This window comes from Sprattus sprattus (assembly GCF_963457725.1).
Source record: "Sprattus sprattus genome assembly, chromosome: 14".
NCBI classification, from domain to species: Eukaryota; Metazoa; Chordata; class Actinopteri; order Clupeiformes; family Clupeidae; genus Sprattus; species Sprattus sprattus.
Genome location: NC_137912.1, coordinates 10,914,218 through 10,936,247, shown reverse-complemented (window position 1 = coordinate 10,936,247; position 22,030 = coordinate 10,914,218). Strand labels below are relative to the sequence as shown.

The window sequence follows — 22,030 nt, the reverse complement described above, 5'->3', positions numbered from 1 at the left end:
CTAGAAAATGCATTTCCTGAAGGAAATACCAGTGCATGAAATGCAAAGGTTAAGAAAGGAAGAAGAAAAGAAAGAAGAGTGAAAGAAGGAAAGAAGAGTGAAAGAAGGAAAGAAGAGTGTAAGAAGGAAAGAAGAGTGAAGAAAGGAAAGAAAAGTGGAAGAAGGAAAGAAGAGTGGATGAAGGAAAAAAGAAAGGCAAGAAGAGTGGAAGAAGGAAAGACAAAAGGAAAGAAGAGTGAAGAAAGGAGAGAAGAGTGGAAGAGGGAAAGAAGAAAGGAAAGAAGAGTGAAAGAAGGAAAGAAGAAAAGAAAGAAGAGTGAAGAAAGGAAAGAAGAGTGGAAGAAGGAAAGAAGAAAAGAAAGAAGAGTGAAATAATGAAAGAAGAAAGGAAAGAAGAGTGAAGGAAGGAAAGAAGAGTGGAAGAAGGAAATAAGGAAAGAAAGAAGAGTGAAAGAAGGAAAGAAGAAAGGAAAGAAGAGTGTAAGAAGGAAAGAAGAGTGAAGAAAGGAAAGAAAAGTGGAAGAAGGAAAGAAGAGTGGATGAAGGAAAAAAGAAAGGCAAGAAGAGTGGAAGAAGGAAAGAAAAATGGAAGAAGAAAATAAGAAAGGAAAGAAGAGTGGAAGAAGGAAAGAAGAGTGAACAAGAGTGGCTCTGGATGAAGAGATAAAGAGAGAGTGAAAATATTGAAAAAAGGAGATAAAAATGGAGTGAAGAAGAGAGATTGAGTGTGAGAGAAAGTTGACAGAGAGAAAGATGGAGAGATGGAGAGAAAAAAAATAGAGAATGGATGGTGTCTTAATGTTCCTAGTTACAGTTAAATTGAGAGGGACAGAGAGAGAAGAGGTTCTTTGGATTTGGCACAGGTGTCAGTGAAGCATACTAAGGCAGAAGGCAGTAACTTCTATGTTAAAGCTCAGTGGTATGATAACAATGGAATAATGACCCTATTAATTAATCAGTAGTAATACTATTTCATTTATCACAATTACCAATACAATGATTATCACACACACACACACACACACACACACACACACACACACACCATTGAATTATCACATTAAGCACATAAAACAATGAACTTGAATTGTCACATGAAACACATAAAACATCTATGTCAGTCCATTGGGGTGTGTGTGTGTGTGTGTGTGTGTGTGTGTGTGTGTGTGTGTGTGTGTGTGTGTGTGTGTGTGTGTGTGTGTGTGTGTGAGAGAGAGAGAGAGAGAGAGAGAGAGAGAGAGAGAGAACGATAGAGAATGAGGCCCATTTTCCCCCTCCACATGCCCCCGCTCGCCAAGCGAAGTTACCCGATTTAGATGCACCTTTTTCGGACTAGCCACAGGCACTGGGTGGGGGAATAGCCCGATAGCTTAGCATATCTGCCATGCAATTCTAATGGTAATGCTACCTAGCTTGGTATGCTAACTGTCGGTAGCCTATACATCGTGAAATCAACCAAAATACTGATGTCACTGGCTTTAATTTGATAATGGCATGTTAGTAGTACATTTAATATCAGTACATTTGTTTAATTACTGCTGATATTTTACAAATACGTCAAAAACTCATTTTTGACCAAACTTGAAGTTACGGTCTTTTGCCTTAGCACGGCAGAGTAAAGCACAGGTGCAAGCCAGTTTAAAGACCCTATTATGATGTCATAATGGCCCAATGTAAGTCAATGGGAGAAATTTATATTCGTTTTTCTTTAATATCTTAAAAAGTATAAAGTTTAGAAAAGTGAAAAATACATAGCATAAGTGTCGTTTACAAGACCTACGCGACACAGTTTGAATGAAGTTTCTACGTTAAGTGGTTCGGGCTGAATTAATCGCAGAAAAAGGTAACAAGAATAAGAAGAAGAAGAAGAAGAAGAAGAAGAAGAAGAAGCCTAGGAATAACAATACAGGGCATTTCATGCACTGTAATTACCAATGTCATAAATAGCTTAGCGGTAATATGAATAGCTTAAATGGGATGGCTACATTAGCCAGCTAGTTAGGAGAATCTCCGCTCTCTTTCTCTTATACCATCCTGTTCTGCAGCGAAGGCACATCACGTAATAACGTTATCATTTCTCAAAATAGTTAAATACAAATATATATAGCTTTTAAGATAAAAATATGTCCAATAAGGCTTAAAGAATTAAATCAGGTGTGTAGATGAAGTTCAGCAACAGCATTTCTAGTGTTTATATCCATGATTGTATGCTGGTCGTCGCTGGCCGTCAACTGCCGTTACAGGAGAATACAGAGCTTCGCCTTAGTGGGTGACGTCACAATGGCTCAACCTTCCCCATGTTAGTCAATGAGAGAAAAAGGGGATGAAAAAAAGGAATAAAAAAGGAGTGGCAAAGAGTATCGCCACGAAAAGTCATAGCAGCTTGCACCGGATCGGGCCGGACGTTTTGGTGTTTGAATGGCGTCTCTAGCTCAATCGGGGGAGGAGTAGTTAGCTGCAAGAAAAACGTACGGAATAAATAAATAAAGAAAACTTGACGATAACAATACTGTGCTTCCCTTCGGGCAAGCACACTAATAATAATTGTCTGTATGGGCCTAACAATAACAATAGCCTAACCCTGACATGTCAATAACAATATGCTATCTATCTATCTATCTATCTATCTATCTATCTATCTATCCACCTATCGCCCTCAAGTACACCATATAAATAGGGGGCGGCGGGCCGCGGGGGGTGGGGGGGCCCAACTACCCCTAACCAGCTTTGGGGGGGCCCAGCTTGCAAAAGATTGAGAACCCCTGACCTAGGCAATTGGATACAAAGATTCATGATCTTGTAGTGTGGCCAGTCTTCCGACCAAGACGAAGCCCGAAGTCGTGGCTCTGTGATCGCATAGTGTGACATGTTAAATTGTGAGGGAATGTTCAACAATCGTGTAGTGTGAACAGGCCATTACGGGAGTGTGGTAGGATGGGACATTGTGATCGTACATATTTTTTCCCTCTCCCCTTGGATATTGATCAGCTCGAGCTTTCTTTCTTTTTTTTAATGAGATCTCAAGTTTAAAGACATTACATTTTCTTTTGGTGTTGGATCCAACATAGACTGATTTTTATATTTCATATGTATTGTATTGAAATGTGTTCTTGATTATCTGCATTATATAGCATATGCCACCTGTTTTATTAGTGGTAGGTAAGTTTCATTTATATTTCACATTATAATCCACACAATTCTTACTGGTAATTAGGATTTACATTAGCATTTTATATACAGAAGCCATACATTCAATTGCCATTTCACACACTGACACTACAGCACTATATTACATAGGCTATTTTAGACAGTTATTATACCACACTGAATGTTCTATATAATTGATAACATTTAAACTTAAAAATATTCTTATCAGCATCCCCCTAGACTACTTCATGAACTTCGAAATACAAACTTTTAGTCAAATATAAGACACACACTCGCATATTACACACTTTTATTATTCTTTTTACATTCGTCCCGAAATGACACATGATGAATTGATACTTTTACAAATACAACTAAAGACTTTTTGAAACATGATCTGATTGGTTGCTGTTGTTATTGTGGGTTTGGGTGGATATCTTGATGTAATTAACCACACAGATTTAGAAATCGATAGCGAAGAAGTATTAAAACAATTTGATGCCACTGGCCAGTGGCGTCGTAGGGGGGGGATAAAGGGGACTGAGTTACCAGGGCCCTCTGTGGGGGAGGGCCCTTGAGGAGTGTGGAATTTTATTTTTCCTTTAAATATTAATATCATTTAAAGGTCCAAATTTTCTTGCTAACTAATATAATTTTAATGTTTTGGGTAAATAAATTGGTTGAATGATGGATTGAATTGTGTGTCCTAGTCTAAATATAATGTCTGGAGACCCTCACCCCCCCGGCTCACGCACAAAATGGTTTAGTCCGCCTTCAGTGTGCTTTTTACCTATAGGCGCATTTGACGAATGTTAACGTTCATTCGACTTGAGGCAACGGTGCGCATTGAAGATGTCCAAGAACGTTAAATCCGGGTTTCAGAAAAGAAAAGAAAGGCAGGCAAGAGAGAGAAAAAGAGACGAGGGAAAGCAACTACTAACAGACTTCTTTCCTAAGAAAGGTGAGCCCGACTGTGAAAGCAAACACCCTACATTAAATTAACTCATGATGTGGTAATAAAACGAATCAATACCACCGCGATTGTCATTGCTAAAAACGGCATAACACAAAATTAGAAATAACATGCCCTATCTGTAATCTGAGGTAAACTCTAAATACATGTTTGTTTGCATAGCCTTCCACAGTTGCAGAGTGTGTTGCACGCACATCCAATCCAGGTGCAGGGTAAAAAGAGATCCGTAAAAATGAAAGAATACCCACACTGTTGCTGCTGACACCTGACGAACACCTGACGAAGACCAACAATGGTCGAAACGTTGTGCCAATAAAATACACGGGAGCTGCAGCAACAGTGTGCGGGTATTCTTTCATTTGTATGCATAGCCTACAACACCATTGCAATAGTAGGTCTATACTAATTAGAACATTTGGCTAAATTAATATTTGTTAGGCCATAACATAATTAGGCTAATAGCCTTATTAAGTAGGGCTAGTCTAGGCTCAATAAGTTCATAAGGTTAGGCTGTCAAATTAGTTGGCTAGCAAAGTTAACTTGTGAAACATGGCACTCAGTTTCAGAAGCAGCTAGTGATGCAGACCCCTCATCCTCTGACACTGTGGTCTTGAGGCAAGGTGAGCAGTTTAAAATGAAAGTACATAATTTTAGCTATTTATACTGTAGGCTTAATGTGTTTATCAAATAGCAACACAGGCTGTTCCATCCAAAGGTGACTTTTTTTTGTTGCAATCAGGGTGTGAAGGGGATTTTAAGCAATATAGTAAAAAGTGTTCCAGGAAAACATCCCATACTCTACCTTTAAACATGTTCAGTCACACAAATTAGGCTACATTGGAATTGCCTGTTACAGTAATATCTATCAGATGCTTCATGCTTGTAGAGGGTTCTGTCCAGGAAGATGGAGAAAATGTGGTAGAGGATGACACAAGTGAAGGAAGTGATAGCAGAGAAGATTCTGAGAAAAGTGAAAGGGATGAAGAGAGGTCAGAAAGTAGTCAGAGCAGCGCCAGGGAGTGTATGCCAGAAGATCCAGCACTATGGACAGAGAAATGAACTAATGAAGAGAGAGACACAATTGTTCACAGACTGGCAAGCAACATAAAAACAAATACAATTACAGCAAAAGACAAGGAAGGGAAGCCATTTCCTAACTACCTTCAATTTGCAAAGTTTCACCGTCAGGGGGGAGGGGGCGTGGCACTCTTTTTTGGGGGGGGGGGGGGGGGGGCCTATGAACCTACTGTGCATAGGGCCCAGAATCTGGTGCTACGCCCCTGCCACTGGCAGTAGGAGAATCAACTTCAATAAGAAGGTCAAAGCGTTTAGGCTGTAACCCATTATTTGAGGGTATGTGTGTGTGTGTGTGAACGGGCGTGCCTTTATTTTGGTGGGTCTGTGCGTACCTCGCGTAGTTCAGCACAGGCCTGACATTTTCTCAGTGATTTTGTTCTTCAATTTATGTTTGTTCATCGATGCGATAGTTGTTGTGTTTATGTGTAAAAAATGCCGTCTTACAGGGCAAAATAGCGTTTGAAAGTTGCAATTCCGTTTTCGTGGGGAAAAAATAATAATGAGTGAAGCTGTGCTAGGGCCGCCCCTGACATTGGTATACTGTGGTCAAAATGACTTACAGACAACTGGAGAGGTACTGCAGATTTGTGTGTTACAATCAGTAACTCCTCTGTGCATAGTCACATCTTATAGTTCTCCAGACTCCTCCTTTGGCATCTTACAATGTAGCCACCTGGGCCCTGGCCCACCTGGCCTTCACTTATAGATAAGAATATTTGCACAGGATCCCCTTACCCCAAGCCTTGAGTTACTCTCTTAGCTGATCAAACATTTCACAACAGGTCAGACAGAACACATGGCCAACTCAGTTATCCATTCAATTCAAGTTATACTATGGAATACTATACTGACCTAATGAATTAAATGATGGCTACACATATAAATTTCATCCGACAATACCACATAACTATCATCTGAAATATCTCGGTATGTCGAAACAAACCTTTGATCTAAACAGAATATTCAGTATGAAATGGGAATAGATCAGGGCCTAGTTTCCCGAACGCTAAAAAGGACTTGAAATCGGTCGTAAGAGGGATATTGCAGAGCGGTTTCCCGACGCCGCACTTACGGCAATGATGAGTCTACGATGTCGCCAAAATCCACGTAGGCCGTTAAGATACGTCGTTATCGGGAAACGAGGCCCATAACAGTATCTTTTATCGCGTTTGACACATATCCCTGATTGCGGTTAGCATGTGAAGTTTCCTGTGAAAATGGAATAGTATTCTCTCCATGAATTTGCGGCCATCTGAACGTCCTTACGTGTTTAAGGAGGGGTTGTAAAGGTGCACATATCTATTCGGGCCCCTTGTGCTATGTTTGTTCATAAACAACAAGAATAAGCGGTCTTATTGAGACAGTCTGCAGGATATTCATAAAAAAAACCCGAGCTGCCTGCTCAACCTGCCTGGGTTTGACATTGATGAGTCGTCATGGTATAACCTTTATGAATAGGGACGTCACCGTCCTTTGTTAGCTGGGGTCCGCCTTTGCGCCTTGTAATGATAAGGCTTTTCTCCAAAGACCAAAAGAACAGGGTGGCATGGCTCTTCCCAACTTTAAATACTACTACTGGGCAGCCAACCTACTGTGCATGTTATACTGGTGGCGTTACCATCTCAACCTTGAATGTCCATCTTGGGTTTCCATGGAAAATAGTGCTTGTAGGCAGACCTCTTTGTCAGCATATTTGGGTGCTGCTCTTCCTGGGATTAGTCGTACGCCTACAAACATCCCGGTGGTAAACCACTCTCTTAGGGTGTGGCTTCAGTTCAGGAAGACATTTGGCTTTCAGAGAGTGTCCCTACTAAGCCCCATAGCATTGAACCATTTATTTGTTCCATCGATACATAATAAGACATTTCTGGCATGGCATGAACAAGGACTACTCTGTTTTAAAGACCTATTTATAGATAAGACTTTTGCCTCTTTTGAGCAGTTGTCAAGACAGTATGACTTGCCAAAAACTATTTTTTTCAGATTTCTTCAGGTGAGGCATTTTGTCCAGTGTCAACTACCAAACTTCCCATCTATGCCACCTGTGAACCCTTTGGATGCCTTTCTCTCTGTTGACCCATTTGCTAGGGGATCTCTTTCAAGATTGTACAAATTAATGTCGGGTCTGGACTCTCCACCTTTGGCTGCAGTCCGGGCTGCCTGGGAGCAGGACTTAGGTCAATGCCTTCCATATAGTAGCTGGGAATCAATTCTTAGACAGGTACATGGATCCTCTATGTGTGCGTGCCACTCCCTGATACAGTTTAAGGTTGTGCATCGTGTCCATCTGTCTAAGGTAAAACTTTCTAAAATATACCCAAATATTTCTCCCAAATGCGATAAATGTAAAAGTGCAGATGCCTCCCTAATTCATATGTACTGGTCCTGCCCTTCTCTAGAAGATTTCTGGCGGTCAGTGTTTGAGACTCTCTCTGAAATTCTAAACCACAAGATTGACCCTGACCCTCTTGTGGCACTGTTTGGGGTTACCCCGGAGGGACTGCAACTACCTGTAGCAAAACGTAAGACACTGGCCTTTGCTTCACTTTTGGCACGCCGTTCCATCTTGTTGAAATGGAAAGAAGCTGCCCCACCCAAACACACCCACTGGGTCAAAGATATACTGTCTTTTCTCTCATTGGAGAAAATTAGATATAGTCTCAGAGGATCAGTGAATACATTCTCCGGATCTGGGGCCCTTTTCTTGACAGTTTCAGCACTTCAGACATAACTGAGGACTAGTCCTCTATAATTGATGGTTTACCTTACTGAGCAGCACTGTGGCTTTTCTGATTTTGAACACAACAGAGTTAAAGTTTGGTCAGTTTTTTTTTTTTTTTTTCCTGTATTGTTTCTATGTGTGTTTGTTTTGTTTGGGGAGGGAGGTGAGCTGCCTGCTATCTTGATGAGTCGTCACGGTATAACCTTTATGAATAGGGACGTCACTGTCCTTTGTTAGCTGGGGTCCGCCTTTGCACCTTGTGCTGAAAAGTTTTGAATATTTCAACTTTACGTAACATGCACATAATAAACTGTGTAGCCGGGTTAAAGACATCAGATGACATTACTCTGAACTCTCTCTCTTTTATTGTACCCTAGTACAGGCTTCAAAACAAATGGACAAAAAAACTCTGTGTAAGTATACTTTGACAATGGGGGAAGCAAAGTAGAAGTGTGTGTGTGGAGTGTGAATGTCACATTCAGTATGTCTCATATACCCAGAACAGCTGAAAGCCTAATTTTATTTTATTTTTACAACAATATGAAACAGTTTAAAGTATACTAACGTGTCCCTATGTTTCAATTTGTGTACATGTACTGTTTAAGCTGACTTTTAAGCTGCATAGTAATTCATGAGAAAAACACAAACACCTGACTGTATCAAATGCATTGGAACTGTACATTTATAATGTCCTTTGAATGACCTTAGATAGAATGATGTTTATGAATTTAATTAATTAATGTTTATGTGTTAAATCATCCTATTCAGATCTTTAAAAAAAAAAAAATCTGAATTCCACCTGTATTTGTATGTGTATGAACACGTACAATACAATTTTTTTGAACTGAGTTACAAGTGTAATTTTAATTAAGACAAATTGAGTAATAACTCAAGATTAACTGACTTAATTTTCTTGTTTTAGCACTAGGGTGTGGTCACATCCAGCAGCGTGGCTTTCTGATTTTGTCACTCGGACTTCTGTTTTCCTGGGTAGGTTGATATTTGATTGTTTTAATAATGTTTTATTTGTCCTATTTTAATAGTGTTGAAGCACAGAGACCAATTCGACATACTGTCCAAAAGATATTATGAAAGCAAATAGAACCACTAGGCTACTTGATATAGAAAGGTGGTCACCCCTTCACCTGTCCATGTAAGTAAGTAAGTAAGACTTTATTTATATAGCAAATTTGTACAAGATTTGCAATTCAAAGTGCTTTACATAAAATCAATAAAAGCAAGCAGCAGGAGCAGTACATGGAGTAAAAGATAAATACAAAATGATCATTGTATCAGAACCTGGTGTTCTGATAGGCTTACTAACATCATGATAAAATAAATAAAAAACCCTTAAAACAGTTTAAAAGAGAAATAGTAAAAATAGTGCAAGTTACAGAGAAATAAATAGTGCCAGATAAAATTTATAAAATGCTTTGGTAAAAAGAAAGGTTTTAAGCTGCTTTTTAAAGGTGTCTAGTGTGTTTGCTTCTCTAATATTAATGGGTAATGTGTTCCATAATTTTGGGGCATAGTTGACAAAGGCTGCGTCACCAATCTTCTTATGACTGTTTCTGGTGACCTGTAACCTGTATCTGATGATCGCAGTGTTCTAGCTGGTGTGTAGTTAGTAAGAGAGTTAGCAATGTAGCTAGGTCCATTTAGAGCTTTGTATGTGAGGAGGAGGACCTTAAAGTCAATTCTAAAGGTAACAGGAAGCCAGTGTAAAGTAGCTAGGACAGGACTAATGTGTTCTCTCCTTTTAGTTTTGGTTAAAGGCACCCAGTGCAACTTTCGAGGCTTAAAAATAAACATTCAATTTCTAGTCTTTTTTAAACTTAGTAAGTTTCAATAACTCCATACCATTCCATATCGACATTCAAGGAGCAAAGATGAGACGTCGTTGTGTGGTGAGAACTGATAGAAAATCGATAACAATTAACAATCGCCGCCATCTTCTTTATTTTTTGTAACCTACAATAAATACAGCAGGCTTCCAGTCAATGGAAAAATGGCCTCTCCCCACCGGCGATTGTTGTTGTTTACGATTTTCTATCAGTTCTCACCACACAATGACGTCTCATCTTTGCTCCTTGAATGACGATATGTAATGGTATGGAGTTATTGAAACTTACTACGTGTAAAAAAGACTAGAAATTGAATGTTTATTTTTCATTGAATGTTTACATAAAGTTGCACTGGGTGCCTTTAATAGTCTAGCTGCAGAGTTTTGAATGAGCTGGAGTCTTTCAGTTGTTTTCTTGGGAAGACCAGCGAAAAGTGAATTACAGTAGTCTAGCCGGCTCGACATGAAAGCATGGATAAGCTTCTCGGCATCATTTTGGTTTATGAATGGTCGTACCTTTGCTATGTTCCTGAGGTGAAAGAAAGCTGTTTTGGTCACTTTGTTAATGTGGGAGTTGAAATTCAAATCTGAGTCCAGGATGACACCGAGACTTATCACCTCCAGGTTAAACCTAGATTCTTGATTAGCATCTTGATTAGCATCGCTCAAAACTTCCTTCCTCTAATATATGTTTTGATCCAGTTCAATACACAGTCTGAGAACCCAATAAGATCAAGTCTATTGATTAGGATGTCATGATCAATGGTATCAAATGCTGCACTAAGATCTAATAGGATAAGGATAGAAACTTTATTTGCATCAGAGTTTTGTCTGAGGTCGCTAATTATTTTGGTGAGAGCGGTTTCAGTACTGTGATATTTTCTGAAACCTGACTGAAAGACTTCCAATATGTTATTTTGTTCCAGAAAGGAATTTATTTGGACTAATACTATCTTTTCAAGGACTTTACTAATAAAGGGAAGATTTGATATCGGTCTATAGTTTGCTAGTGTACTGGTATCCAATTTGGGTTTCTTTAATAGGGGCTTTACAACAGCTGTTTTGAAGGCATCTGGGAAAACACCAATTCTCAGGGATGTGTTTATGATGTCAAGGACCGGACCTGAGACACTATCAAACACTCGCTTAAAGAATGCAGTGGGAATAGGATCAATATCTGAGGTTGTAGATTTACATTCAATGATGATTTTGGAGAGTTCACTTAGTGTGATACATGTAAAACTGCTCATGATCTATCAGATCTATGGATGTCAATTTCACCTCCAGTAGTAGTGATACTAGATCTGATCGATGTTATTTTGTTCTTGAAGAACGGAGCAAACTCTTCGCATTTAGCTGCTGAGGATAGTGGGGGGCAGGGACAGTGTTTAGCAGCCGGTCAATGGTGGAGAACAGAACTCTGGAATTTCCGGCATTTTCTGTAATAATGTAGGAAAAATAACTTTTCCTTGCTAGACGGATGGTTTTGTTATAGGTAGTTAGTGCATCTTTGTAGATACCCTGGTGGATAGTGGTCTTTGTTTTTCTCCATTTTCTCTCTGCTACGCAACATTTTCTTTTTATTTCACTAACATTTTTATTTTTTAGCCATGGGGAGGTCCTACTTGTAAACTTCTTTTTAGTTTTAAGTGGGGCTACAGAGTCTAACACAGATGATAATGCATCATTTAGGTTTTCTACCATTTCATTTAGAGAGCAGTCATGACTAGTTGGTTCATATAGAGCAATCTGCTCAGAAAATCTCTCCGTAGCTTCATTGTCTAGATGTCTTTTATGGACTAAGAATTCTTTTGTGGTTTTTGGTAAGATGATTTCCACATCAAAAAGTATACAATGATGGTCGACGAGCGGTAGATCAGTTATTGAAATATTATTGATGTTTAATCCAGTTGTTATTACTAGATCTAGTGTGTTTCCGTGCTGGTGTGTTGGATCCGTTATGTGCTGAGTTAGATCGAAACTGATGAGGAGATTTAAAAGCTCAATAGTTCTTTGGTCTGCTTTTTTATTAACGTGGATGTTAAGGTCTCCATTCAGGACTATTTTGTCATATCTGGTGACACATAGTGATAATAGTTCAGAGAATTCTTGTATAAATATTGGTGAGTGCTTGGGTGGCCTATATATAATAACAAACAGTACTGATTCAGTTTTGAGCTCTATAGCAAGATATTCAATTGATGTAAATTCACCTAGCTCAGTGATTTTGAACAACAGTTTAGATGAGAAAATAGCTGCGACTCCTCCACCTCTTTTTGATTTCCTAGAAACTTGGTGGAAGCTGTAATGAGGCGGACACGCTTCTATCAAAGTTGCTGTTGCCGTGTCATCGTTTAGCCAAGTTTCTGTTAGACAGATACAATCTAAGTTGTTTTCTTTAATCAGATCGTTGACCAGAAAGGTTTTGTTATTTAGTGATCTGACATTCGAAGGGCCAGTTTAATCTGTGGGGTATTAACAGGTAAAACTGGGGGAGATATAGGAAGAACATGGATAGTTTTCAACCTTCTAGGACGAGTTTCGGGTTTATAACCATGCATTTTACCATGCCATTTGCTGTTTATGATGACCGGTATGTTTGATGAAATAGCATGGTGGCTGTCCTATTGTTGTTTTTCGGGCTGACAGTCCATATTACTGAGTTCATGGGCCTTCACAGCTTCCCCCACAAGGTGGTTTATCCCAGGGGAATTCCTTGGGGTGGTGGAGGTCTGTGCAGGGCCCGTGTCCTTGGAGGAGGCTGTTTGAATGTTCTGTTCTGTTCTGTTCCATGGAAGGAGGTTTGGGGTGTGTCAGTCTTAGGCACAGCAGGAATAGGGAGTGAGGCTTGATTATGGCTGTTTGAGGTCGTCAAGAGCGCGTGGCTGATGTTTGCTGTATGTAATCTAGACCCTCTACGGTTTGGGTGGAGTCCATCGGCTTGAAAACGGTCTGCACAATTCCAAAAAACATTGAAATTGTCAATAAATCTCCGGTTTTGTGCAAGACAAACAGATGCCAGCCATGTGTTGAAAGATAGGAGTCGACTGAAGATTTCATTTCCTCTGCGAAAACATGCAATCGGTCCACTGATAGACACATCTTGATGTTTGTTTAGAGTGTTCAGTAGCTGGGTGAAATGTTTTTGAAGTATCACGCTGCCAGTTTTTTTGTGCAGGATATCAAATGAGCCAGTGTGGATGATAATCTTTGCATTGTTTGGTTTATTCTTGAGGATTGTTTGTATCTCTGACGACAGTTCCTCGACTGATGTGTTGCTAAGGCAAAGATTTTCTGTCCTTGCAAGTTTGACATGTTCTGTCATGCAGTGGCGGTCCGTGCATTTCACGACTAGGCCTTCAGCGATGTCCTACACGATGTTAAACTGAGTGAATCCACCTCCTAATACCATCATTATGACGCCATGGCTCTCGAACCATTATATTTATACAGAAAGGCAGTATAAGTGAGCATTGCATCACCATAACATAGTCGAGTACAACAGACTTTATTCATATTTCCGGAGCATTTCAAATCAATACGTATTAACAATACATTACGAGTAGTAAACTCTCAGTTATATGATCGCTTGAATATAACTGTCACAACTTAAAAATAAAAGGCGATTTTCAGGGATTAGTCTACAAAGTTGTATTAAGTCCACCGAAAGTAGCCTTTGTGAGCTTTAACAAGTTTGTCCACTAAACATCGCATTGTCGCACCTGCAAAGCAGTTTCATTAAACTTCCCATCCTCACGATATCCAGTTTTTCTTGAAAGTTCCGTCTTGAAAATGGCGTTGTAATTGTATCAAAAACTGGAATGATCAAGTTGGTGTAAACTAGTTTATTTGAGTTGGATAATGTAATTATATTCAGTCTTACCAATTGAAACAACTAGCATAATAAGCATTGAAACCGATGTACGTCGTTAGCCAGCTAAACTGAGCACTGAAGCACTGCACCGGTCTGCCTCAGTATCCAATCAAAGGACGTTTACGTGTCACGTTCAACGCGAGGGAGGAAAGAAATCTTCCGGGCCTTCTAGAAGGCCCAGTGTCGCCAACTCGAAATCTGATTGGTTGTCACAACTGTCTGTTTCAGTTCATTCAACTTAAATGAACTGAAACAGCCAGTTGTGATAACCAATCAGATGTACACGGGCCTTCAATGTGAATTCTGAAGGCCTCAGGGAAGATTTCTGTTCTCGGGGAAGATTTCTCGGAGCGTGGAAACACATGATAGCTGAAATATGATTGGATGAAAGCTCTAACATAAATGAACAACGATGGAAGCTATGAAATGAAGATAATGGACTATGGGGAATAATTTAATACATATTTATGAAAAGAAAATATTAAAATTAAATTTATTTTATTACATTTATTGTCTGATGATGTTTAGGCCAGCAGAGAAGGCCTTGAAGGCCCTGACGGACCACCACTGCTGTCATGGCATCTCCAACCAAGATAGTGGCCATCTGTGGCGTCGTGTTTGCATTCCACACAATTGCCTTATCAGTAGTTATGGGGCCAGTTCTTGGGTTGTTGGGTAAACAGTATTAGCTACAAGGCTAGTGCTAGCAGCGTTAGCTCCTCTGAGTGCTAATGGCCTGTGGGAAGCCTCGGCAGTAGTGCTAGTGGTGTTAGCATACCTTAGTCTTCGGCGATCTTGTGTTAGTGGTTGAGTAGCGCCCCAAGTAGTCTGAGAGGGGCTTAGGGTGAAATGGGGGACTCCCGAGTGCAGCAGATGAGGACCATCATGATGTGTAGGGGATCCGGGCCCTTTATGCTTGTTAGCAGCACGGATAGCACTCCTGTGCCTTTTGGCCTTGGGTGTGGAGAATTGCTCCCCTTGGAGAGTTTCCAGTGGTGAAAAACTATTTCTGAGGGCAACAGGAGGAGAGGTGATGCGGGAAGAGTTTCTGCCTCGCTTTTTTCACTTCTTATCCTGGGTGCTAGTCCATTTTTCATTGGAGGTAGAAGCGGCGCTTGGTCTCTTTGGATTTGTGCCAAGAGCAGGCCATGGCTCATCAGATAGTGACAAGTCCAGGTGAGAGCAAGGTTTGTCGGCGAGGTTTGGCTGATCAGCAATCCCGTCCAGAAATCGCTCACCATCATAGATCTGGTACAGGACAGAAACCCGAGTCTCCAACTCTGTGATCTTCTTTTTCAAGTTGAGACAGCTTACACAGTCTGGAGAGTCTTCGAGTGTCATGGGGCTGAGTGGCTAAGCTAAGCTAGGTTAACTGAAGCTATGCTAGGCTACGCTCCGAAGGGGTGTAGGAAAGAATTTAAGTTCCAGGGAGGCACCGTATGAGCAGAGGAAATAGCTTGATAGTGGATAGAGCAGTAAGGCAGTATCTAAGTAGCATTAATGTAACATTAATGTAACATTAATGTGAAAAAAGCAAGCGATAGCAGGCAAGAAGCAGGAGCAGCAGTGAGGAGCTGCTTCCAGGAGGGCTGAGGCTAATGTTTTAAAGATGACTGTAGCTCCTAAATTCAATTATATCTTGAAGTCCCTCCCAGTGAATGTTCCAGTGAATCTTTTTCGAAGGTTTGATCAATTATGTATTCTTTTTCTATGGAATGGCAAGCGAGCAAGAATCCACCTTAGAAAACTTCAACAAAGGGTTGGTCAGGGAAGTTACGGTATTACAAACCTACTGCTGTATCATTTTGCCTAAGACACCTGGCACCAGTGGCGCCTGCAGCCCTCTGTTACACGAGAAGTATTACAAACCTAACCTACTGCTATATCATTACGCATTTTGCCTAAGACACCTGGCACCAGTGGCGCCTGCAGCCTTCTGCTACACGAGAAGAAAAAGAAATGTTTTGCTTCCAGATAAAGTGTCGTCCTTATCCGACAGTGTATGGCAGGAAATATCGAGTACGGACAACTAAAACCCGGCATTGACGCTGCAGATACAGTCTACAGAGCTGGAGCTGTGGAAACAGCTAAATGAGTTACAGCCAAAACGCAGTGAGCTTTGTCAAGCTCGGGAAAGTTCGGCGAATTTCTACCCAAACATTCTTTGCAAATTGTCTTTCCTAAACTTTGGTCGTGGCTAGTCCCTATGAACCCTATGCAAACCTACGCCCTTGCACTTCAGCCAATGAAATGACAGTATCTTGTCTCAAAGGCTCGAGGGTGCATTTGAAAATGTGGCCATTTATTGGTTACTCTTCTGGGCAACGAACATAATAGGAATGAGTTTGCAAATAGCCTACGTTGTGCAAAATATATTTTTTCTAACAGGCTGTCAAATTAACTTAATATTGGTGGGGCAATTGTGTCTATCCCAAACCTTGGTTGTGACAAGTCCCTATGGACCATATGCAAACCTACGCCCTTGCTTTGAACAATGCTCTCACTCTTGCCGTTACGTATTCATACATATATCAGCCCATAGACATCCACACACACAGCTTCTTGTCTTGCTCTGCTCTTGGCGGTGTTGGATTTTGCCATCATCATGATCATGGCCCTGTATACTTCATAATCATACATGTTCATCTCCTGCTTGCCAGCGGGGAAAAAAGAGGCCTTTTTCTTTGAGTTTAGAACCATTATACCGTTAGAAAATCATTGCTTTGGTGATCAACCTTTCCTGCCTTTTGAAGTAGGATGTGCACGTGCAATTGCCCTGATAAGTTTAGCCTGGTTGAAATGAACCTCATGATTTGGATGCTGACCAGCCTCTGACAAGCCGATAGCCTACATCCTGTTGTCAATCAGCTCACTAATGTTAACGGGCTAATAGGACAATTGATTAACTTAGCTTCAAATGGGCAACATAAACAATTCCAGCTAATAGACACGTTGCTTCAGGAGCAGGGAAGGGAAGGATGTACTGTGTTTGGCTGTGGAGCTCAAACAACCTTTTGTCAGAATCGTGGACTGTGCCTTTAAGGGAGGGGCTGATAGCATAGTGTAGAATGTAGATGGATAGCCCATGTAGGCCGCCGATAGAGGATGGTGATGATGAGTATATTTTTTCAATGATATGTGTGCTAAGCCAAGGACATGGCTGTGTTTGTCTGCGCCCTGATTCACTGAGAACGTTACTGTTTACAGAACATCACCAGTATGTGTCTTAATCGTGACTCTCCTCAGCAGGCTATTTCATTTGTTCGTTTGTTCGTCTGCCACAAGCTTGCTCAGCTTTTGGATGCCTTTAAGGGCTGCACTGAATAGTATGAAGGAGAGACTGTTCTGCCCTAGGAGAGACATTATCGTGAACTCTGCTCTAACAGATACCACAGCCACAGATACCACTTCCAAGTTTAGCTCGTCAGCTCTCAAACTGGGTATGACATGGGTTGTACACTGGTTGATTTTGGTATGAGTGGCCCGGGTTTGTATCATCTATAATGTTGCTAACAAAATATACCTCTAAAGATAATGCATTAAGAAAACCGTGGCCACACATGCATTAGAATCTATGTATGTGACACTGTATTTCAGTAAGTAGTATATAAGAACTCAGTTGAAAAGTCTGTTAATTGTGCAACCACTGGCCCAAATTATGGTGTCCACCTAGATATTGCTCTGCTGCAGAATAGCAGACATGGTTTTGCAGGATGATGCAGGGCATGTTGGGGAGAGAAATGACTGTTTGTTTGTTTGATTGTTTATGTCTGTTCAGGTGATGTGGTACACATACATGGGCGGCCACTGCCCAGGCCCCTCCCGCAGCTATGGGCGGCCTCTTCCCAGTTCCCTCCCGCAGCTGCACATGCCCAGGTCTGATGGACTCCCTGACCATACACCAAAGCCCAACAACCAAACTGTCTCTCCAGCCTCCGCCATAAATGACCCGGGCTTCAGTGAGGATGAGTGGGACCGGATGCTGAAGCTGCTCCACTGGCCCGGACCAGACCGCCAGATTACCGGATTACCAGACCACCAGATTAGCACCAGTCCGGACCACTCAACCTTCGTTATTAATGACCTCAAGGGCAGTTACTATGTGGGGGAGGAGCTCTACGTCACAATCGTTGCCAAGGACTTTACCAAAACTCCAAAAAGCTACGGAGGGGATTTATTCATGGCAAGGGTTTTTTCAAACAAATTAAAGGTAATTTTATTTATTTATTTGGCATCTATGCAGTTCAGCTAATTTCATTATTTTGTTTAATTTAGTTTCCACAAATCTGTTATTGGTTGATAACAGCATGAGGGGCACTAGGCCTACTGTATATATTCAAGAATTACTCATCTCACTCACCATACCCTTCCTTATTGCAATAACATAGGGAAAACTGCATGTAATAGTATAGGTCAGTAGCCTACTCTAGCCAGGAGCAAGCTCTGCAAGTACTTGGGAGCGTTAAGGATAGCCTCGCCGAGGGTCTCTATGAGGGGCTTGGGATCTGTCTCCGCTGTGATATTATCTCGTCCATACAGATGTATTGGAACCGCTTTGTTTCCCTATGACATTGACATTGTCCAAATGAGCTCTCTCCTCCTGCATGAATCTCAACTGCCAATCACTCAGCTCTGCTGATCGCCATGCCTCCACGGCACTGGCTAATGTTATGCCCTCTTGCTTTAACACCTGTCTGCGAGTGCCCTCCTTAGCAGCATGACCAGGGACTCATCCCTCGACACTCCATATTTCCACATAGCAGCTTCCTCCCTCAGTCCTCCCTGGGTTGTCTCCCCATTGCCCCCACCATAAATGACAGCCGAGGGACCAAAGCCAGGGAGCACACAGTTCTTGATAGATGAGTGATTGTTTAATTTACTTTCCCCCCTGGATGTTAGGCCGGTGTGTTTGGAGAGGTGCTGGACCACCTGAACGGTACCTACTCGGCCCGGTTCACCCTGCCGTGGGCCGGCGAGGCGTCGGTGGCGGTCCGCCTGATTCACTCTAGCGAGGCCGTGCAGGCCCTCCAGCGGCACCGGAGCACAGATTCCGACCGCTGTTTCTTCACTGGCTACTACGTGGGCAGTAACCCCCAGGGAGCTCGAGTGGAGGAGAAGGTGGAGTGCAACGTCAAGTGGGAGGGGTTGGTGCTGAGCTCCAAGAAGGACTGCTGCTGTGAGTACCATGATGCCAACACCAGGCTGACGTGGCAGTGCCTCAAACCCCCAACTCTGCCATGCAGCGCCCTGATGGAACACTCCATGGGTGGCTACAAAAATCACATGACAGCCCTCGAGGAGGTCCTCTTTGACAGGTGAGCAAGAGGGTTTGGTATTTATTGAGATGCTATGTATCATTTAGGTATACAGTTCTTAATGTAATCAAGTGCATATTGAACCTATGACCTTGGTGCTGTGAGAGTTAAGCTGCAGGATGCTTAGTGCTTTGTCTCTCCACAGTCAACATGTGAACCGGTGGCTCAAGGGGGATTCAAGCTTAATTAGAGTCATGGCCTCCAATACAACCATTGGTATGTTTTTCAACTGTCTTTGGAACTGACTGCAGAGCCACCCTGGTGCAAAACACACACACACCGACGCATACACATAAACCCACACATGAAAACCCTCACGTCATGCTCCCATACTGTCTCTCCTTTAGGGTCGAAAGAGTCGTGTAAACCTGGGCTGCCCACACCAATACCAGCAGGGTTCTACATGAACGACGTCTGGACGTCGTTTGTGTGTGCCGCCCGTAATTTTGCAGAGGATGACGCGGCCCAGTGTCTGAAGAACAGGCACATCTACATTATGGGAGACTCCACCCTTAGACAGTGGTTTGACTACCTCATCCTGGCTGTGCCAAGTAAGACACACAAATATCACACTGTGCTTCTCACAGGAGAAGATTTAGTACTCTCCTTTCAGGGACTAAACTGTGTAAATGAAAACTAGAAAACACCGGAAACAGAATGCACTGGAATATGGGCCAACGTCTTTATATTACTTTTATCTTCATATTATATATAAATATTATTATCATCATCATGGTTTCATCATTATTATATGATAATATAACTGTCTAAATTATATTTTGAAATCAGTAAATAAATGTATCTTAAATCTTTGACCAACTCGCTGTTGTGTAGAACTCACACATACAGTATATATACAGATATACCACTAGCTGTTTGTCCATCAAGCAAAGGCGTGGTTATGACACTTTGTTGTTTCTCACAGCTCTGAAGCGTATGGACCTCCACGGCATTTACCATTCTGGGCCCCATATGGCCGTGGACGTGCAGAACAACATTGACCTGCACTTCCGCTCACACGGCCTCCCTCTGCGCCTCCCCAAGGCCCCGGTGGTGTCGCTGCACTACATGAGCAACGAGATCGATGGCATGGCCGGTGGCCCGCACACCATCATCGTCTTCGACATGTGGGCACACTTCACCAACTACCCGCTATCCTACTACGCCTACCGGGTGTCGCAGGTCCGCCGCGCAGTCGTGGCGCTGCTGAGGCGGGCGCCGGAGACCAAGGTCATCATCAAGTCCGCCAACACAACAGGGTACAAGGTGAGCACCGGGAGCAGCCTTCTCTTACCACATGCATTAAATACCACAGTGGGCAGTTTAGACTCACAAGTAATTGTGTGTTTCCATGTGTCTGTCTGTGTGTGAGTGAGTGTGGAAGTGTGTGCATCCTTGTGTTTGTGTATGTACTGCACTGTGAGCAGTCTTCTCTTACCATATGCACTGGACCTGGCAGTTTAGACTCACATGTGAGTGCGTGTCTCCTAGTGTGTCTAGGCTGTTGAACTCAAATGTCCATAACCTTGCACCCAGCATCAGCATAAAGCACACCTAGGCTCCTTGCTACTGGGATAGAAAATGGACGTCTGCCTCTATGAAGTCCTTCTCCTCTGTCTGTATCTGCTGCTCATGGATTATTACCAAATTCCCTAATGATGTGGGTGCATGAATCGGCGTGCGAGCATGTGCCCCTATTTGCTTGTGCATGTGTGAGTGTGTGTGTATCTGACAGTGGTACTAAAAACATACACACCCATCCAAAAATATATGCATCACTCACATTCACTCATGAACAAACACACACACACACATACACACACACACCTGATGTGACATACAGATGGAACAGTTCAGAGCTCTCTAGAATAGCCTCTTGGCTGCTGTACGCTCATCTTATAATGTGTGTGTGTGTGTGTGTGTGTGAGTGTGCGTCTGTGTGTGTGTGTTTGTGTGTGTGTGTGTGTTTGTGTGTGTGTGTGTGTGTGTGTGTGTGTCTGTGTGTGTGTCTGTGTGTGTGTCTGTGTGTGTGTCTGTGTATTTTGCAGAATATCTATAGCAGTGATTGGTTCCTCATGCAGTTCGATCGACTGCTGCGAGAAGCGTTCCGTGGCGTGGGAGTTTATTTCCTGGACGTGTGGCAGATGACCTCCTGTCACTACAACGAAGAGGACATCCATCCTGCCCAAATTATTGTTAAAAACGAAATTGACATACTTCTCTCCTTTATCTGCCCCAAGTAAGGACACTACCCTTCCTCTTACCCCCACTACTGCCCCTGATTCCAGTTTGTCTCTCTGGTCCACTCAGCAGTCCCGTCTCCAAAACACCCAATGCACAGCCAGGACATAGGAGCATGCAGGCTGAGGTACTACTACAGGACTCCAGGCCTGTGACACCCTGACGTAAAACACAAAGGCCATGAGAGACTGCAACTCTGAACCCAGTATCCATACATGCCACTGTGGTCAAAATGACTTACAGACAACTGGAGTGGTACTGCAGATTTATTAACGATATCGGGCGGGAGCATTGTTACAAGCAATCCATGTTCATGAAATGTCCAACAACAATGCCCACACATCTCTGGTCAAACCCATCTCTTATACCTAAAACCCCTCCCTCTGACTTATACACTGTGGCCACCTTGTCCTCCACTATAGATAAGAATATTTACATAGGATCCCCTTACCCCAAGCCTTGAGTAACTCTCTTAGCTCATCAAACCTTACCCAACAGGTCAGACAGAATACATGGCCACACTAAGTTACCAATTAAATGTATGTTATACTATGGAATCCTATACTAACCTACTTAATTAAATGTGAAACATATATTTTTTATCCCACACCACAACAGCCTGAACTAACTAAACAAAGAACACAAACATCAGCTGGATCCTGTTCCAACCTCTAAGCGTGATGCATCACTGTGCTATTGACTATTCATGCTAGATATACTATTTACTGTCCTGTGGTGCGCTGTGTAGTTCCTGTTGTCAAAAGAAAAAGCTACCTGACACTTGAATCTGGTGAAGCTGAATCTGGTTAATGTTCTACAGCACCTGATAGGCTACATG

The 22,030-nt window shown here is 42.1% G+C and overlaps 1 protein-coding gene across 1 annotated transcript; it reads left to right on the top strand.

Annotated features, from left to right (window-relative positions):
- Window positions 1-17,432: 17,432 nt before the first annotated feature.
- Window positions 17,433-21,388, top strand: LOC308375303 (NXPE family member 3-like; the record flags this gene model as incomplete). Its single annotated transcript, XM_080851380.1, has 6 exons — window positions 17,433-17,846; window positions 18,536-18,951; window positions 19,097-19,167; window positions 19,299-19,502; window positions 19,877-20,217; window positions 21,000-21,388. The coding sequence occupies 6 exons, from the start codon at window positions 17,433-17,435 to the stop codon at window positions 21,192-21,194; spliced, it is 1,641 nt and encodes a 546-aa protein (XP_080707506.1). The 3' UTR covers window positions 21,195-21,388.
- Between the last annotated feature and the right edge of the window lie 642 nt (window positions 21,389-22,030).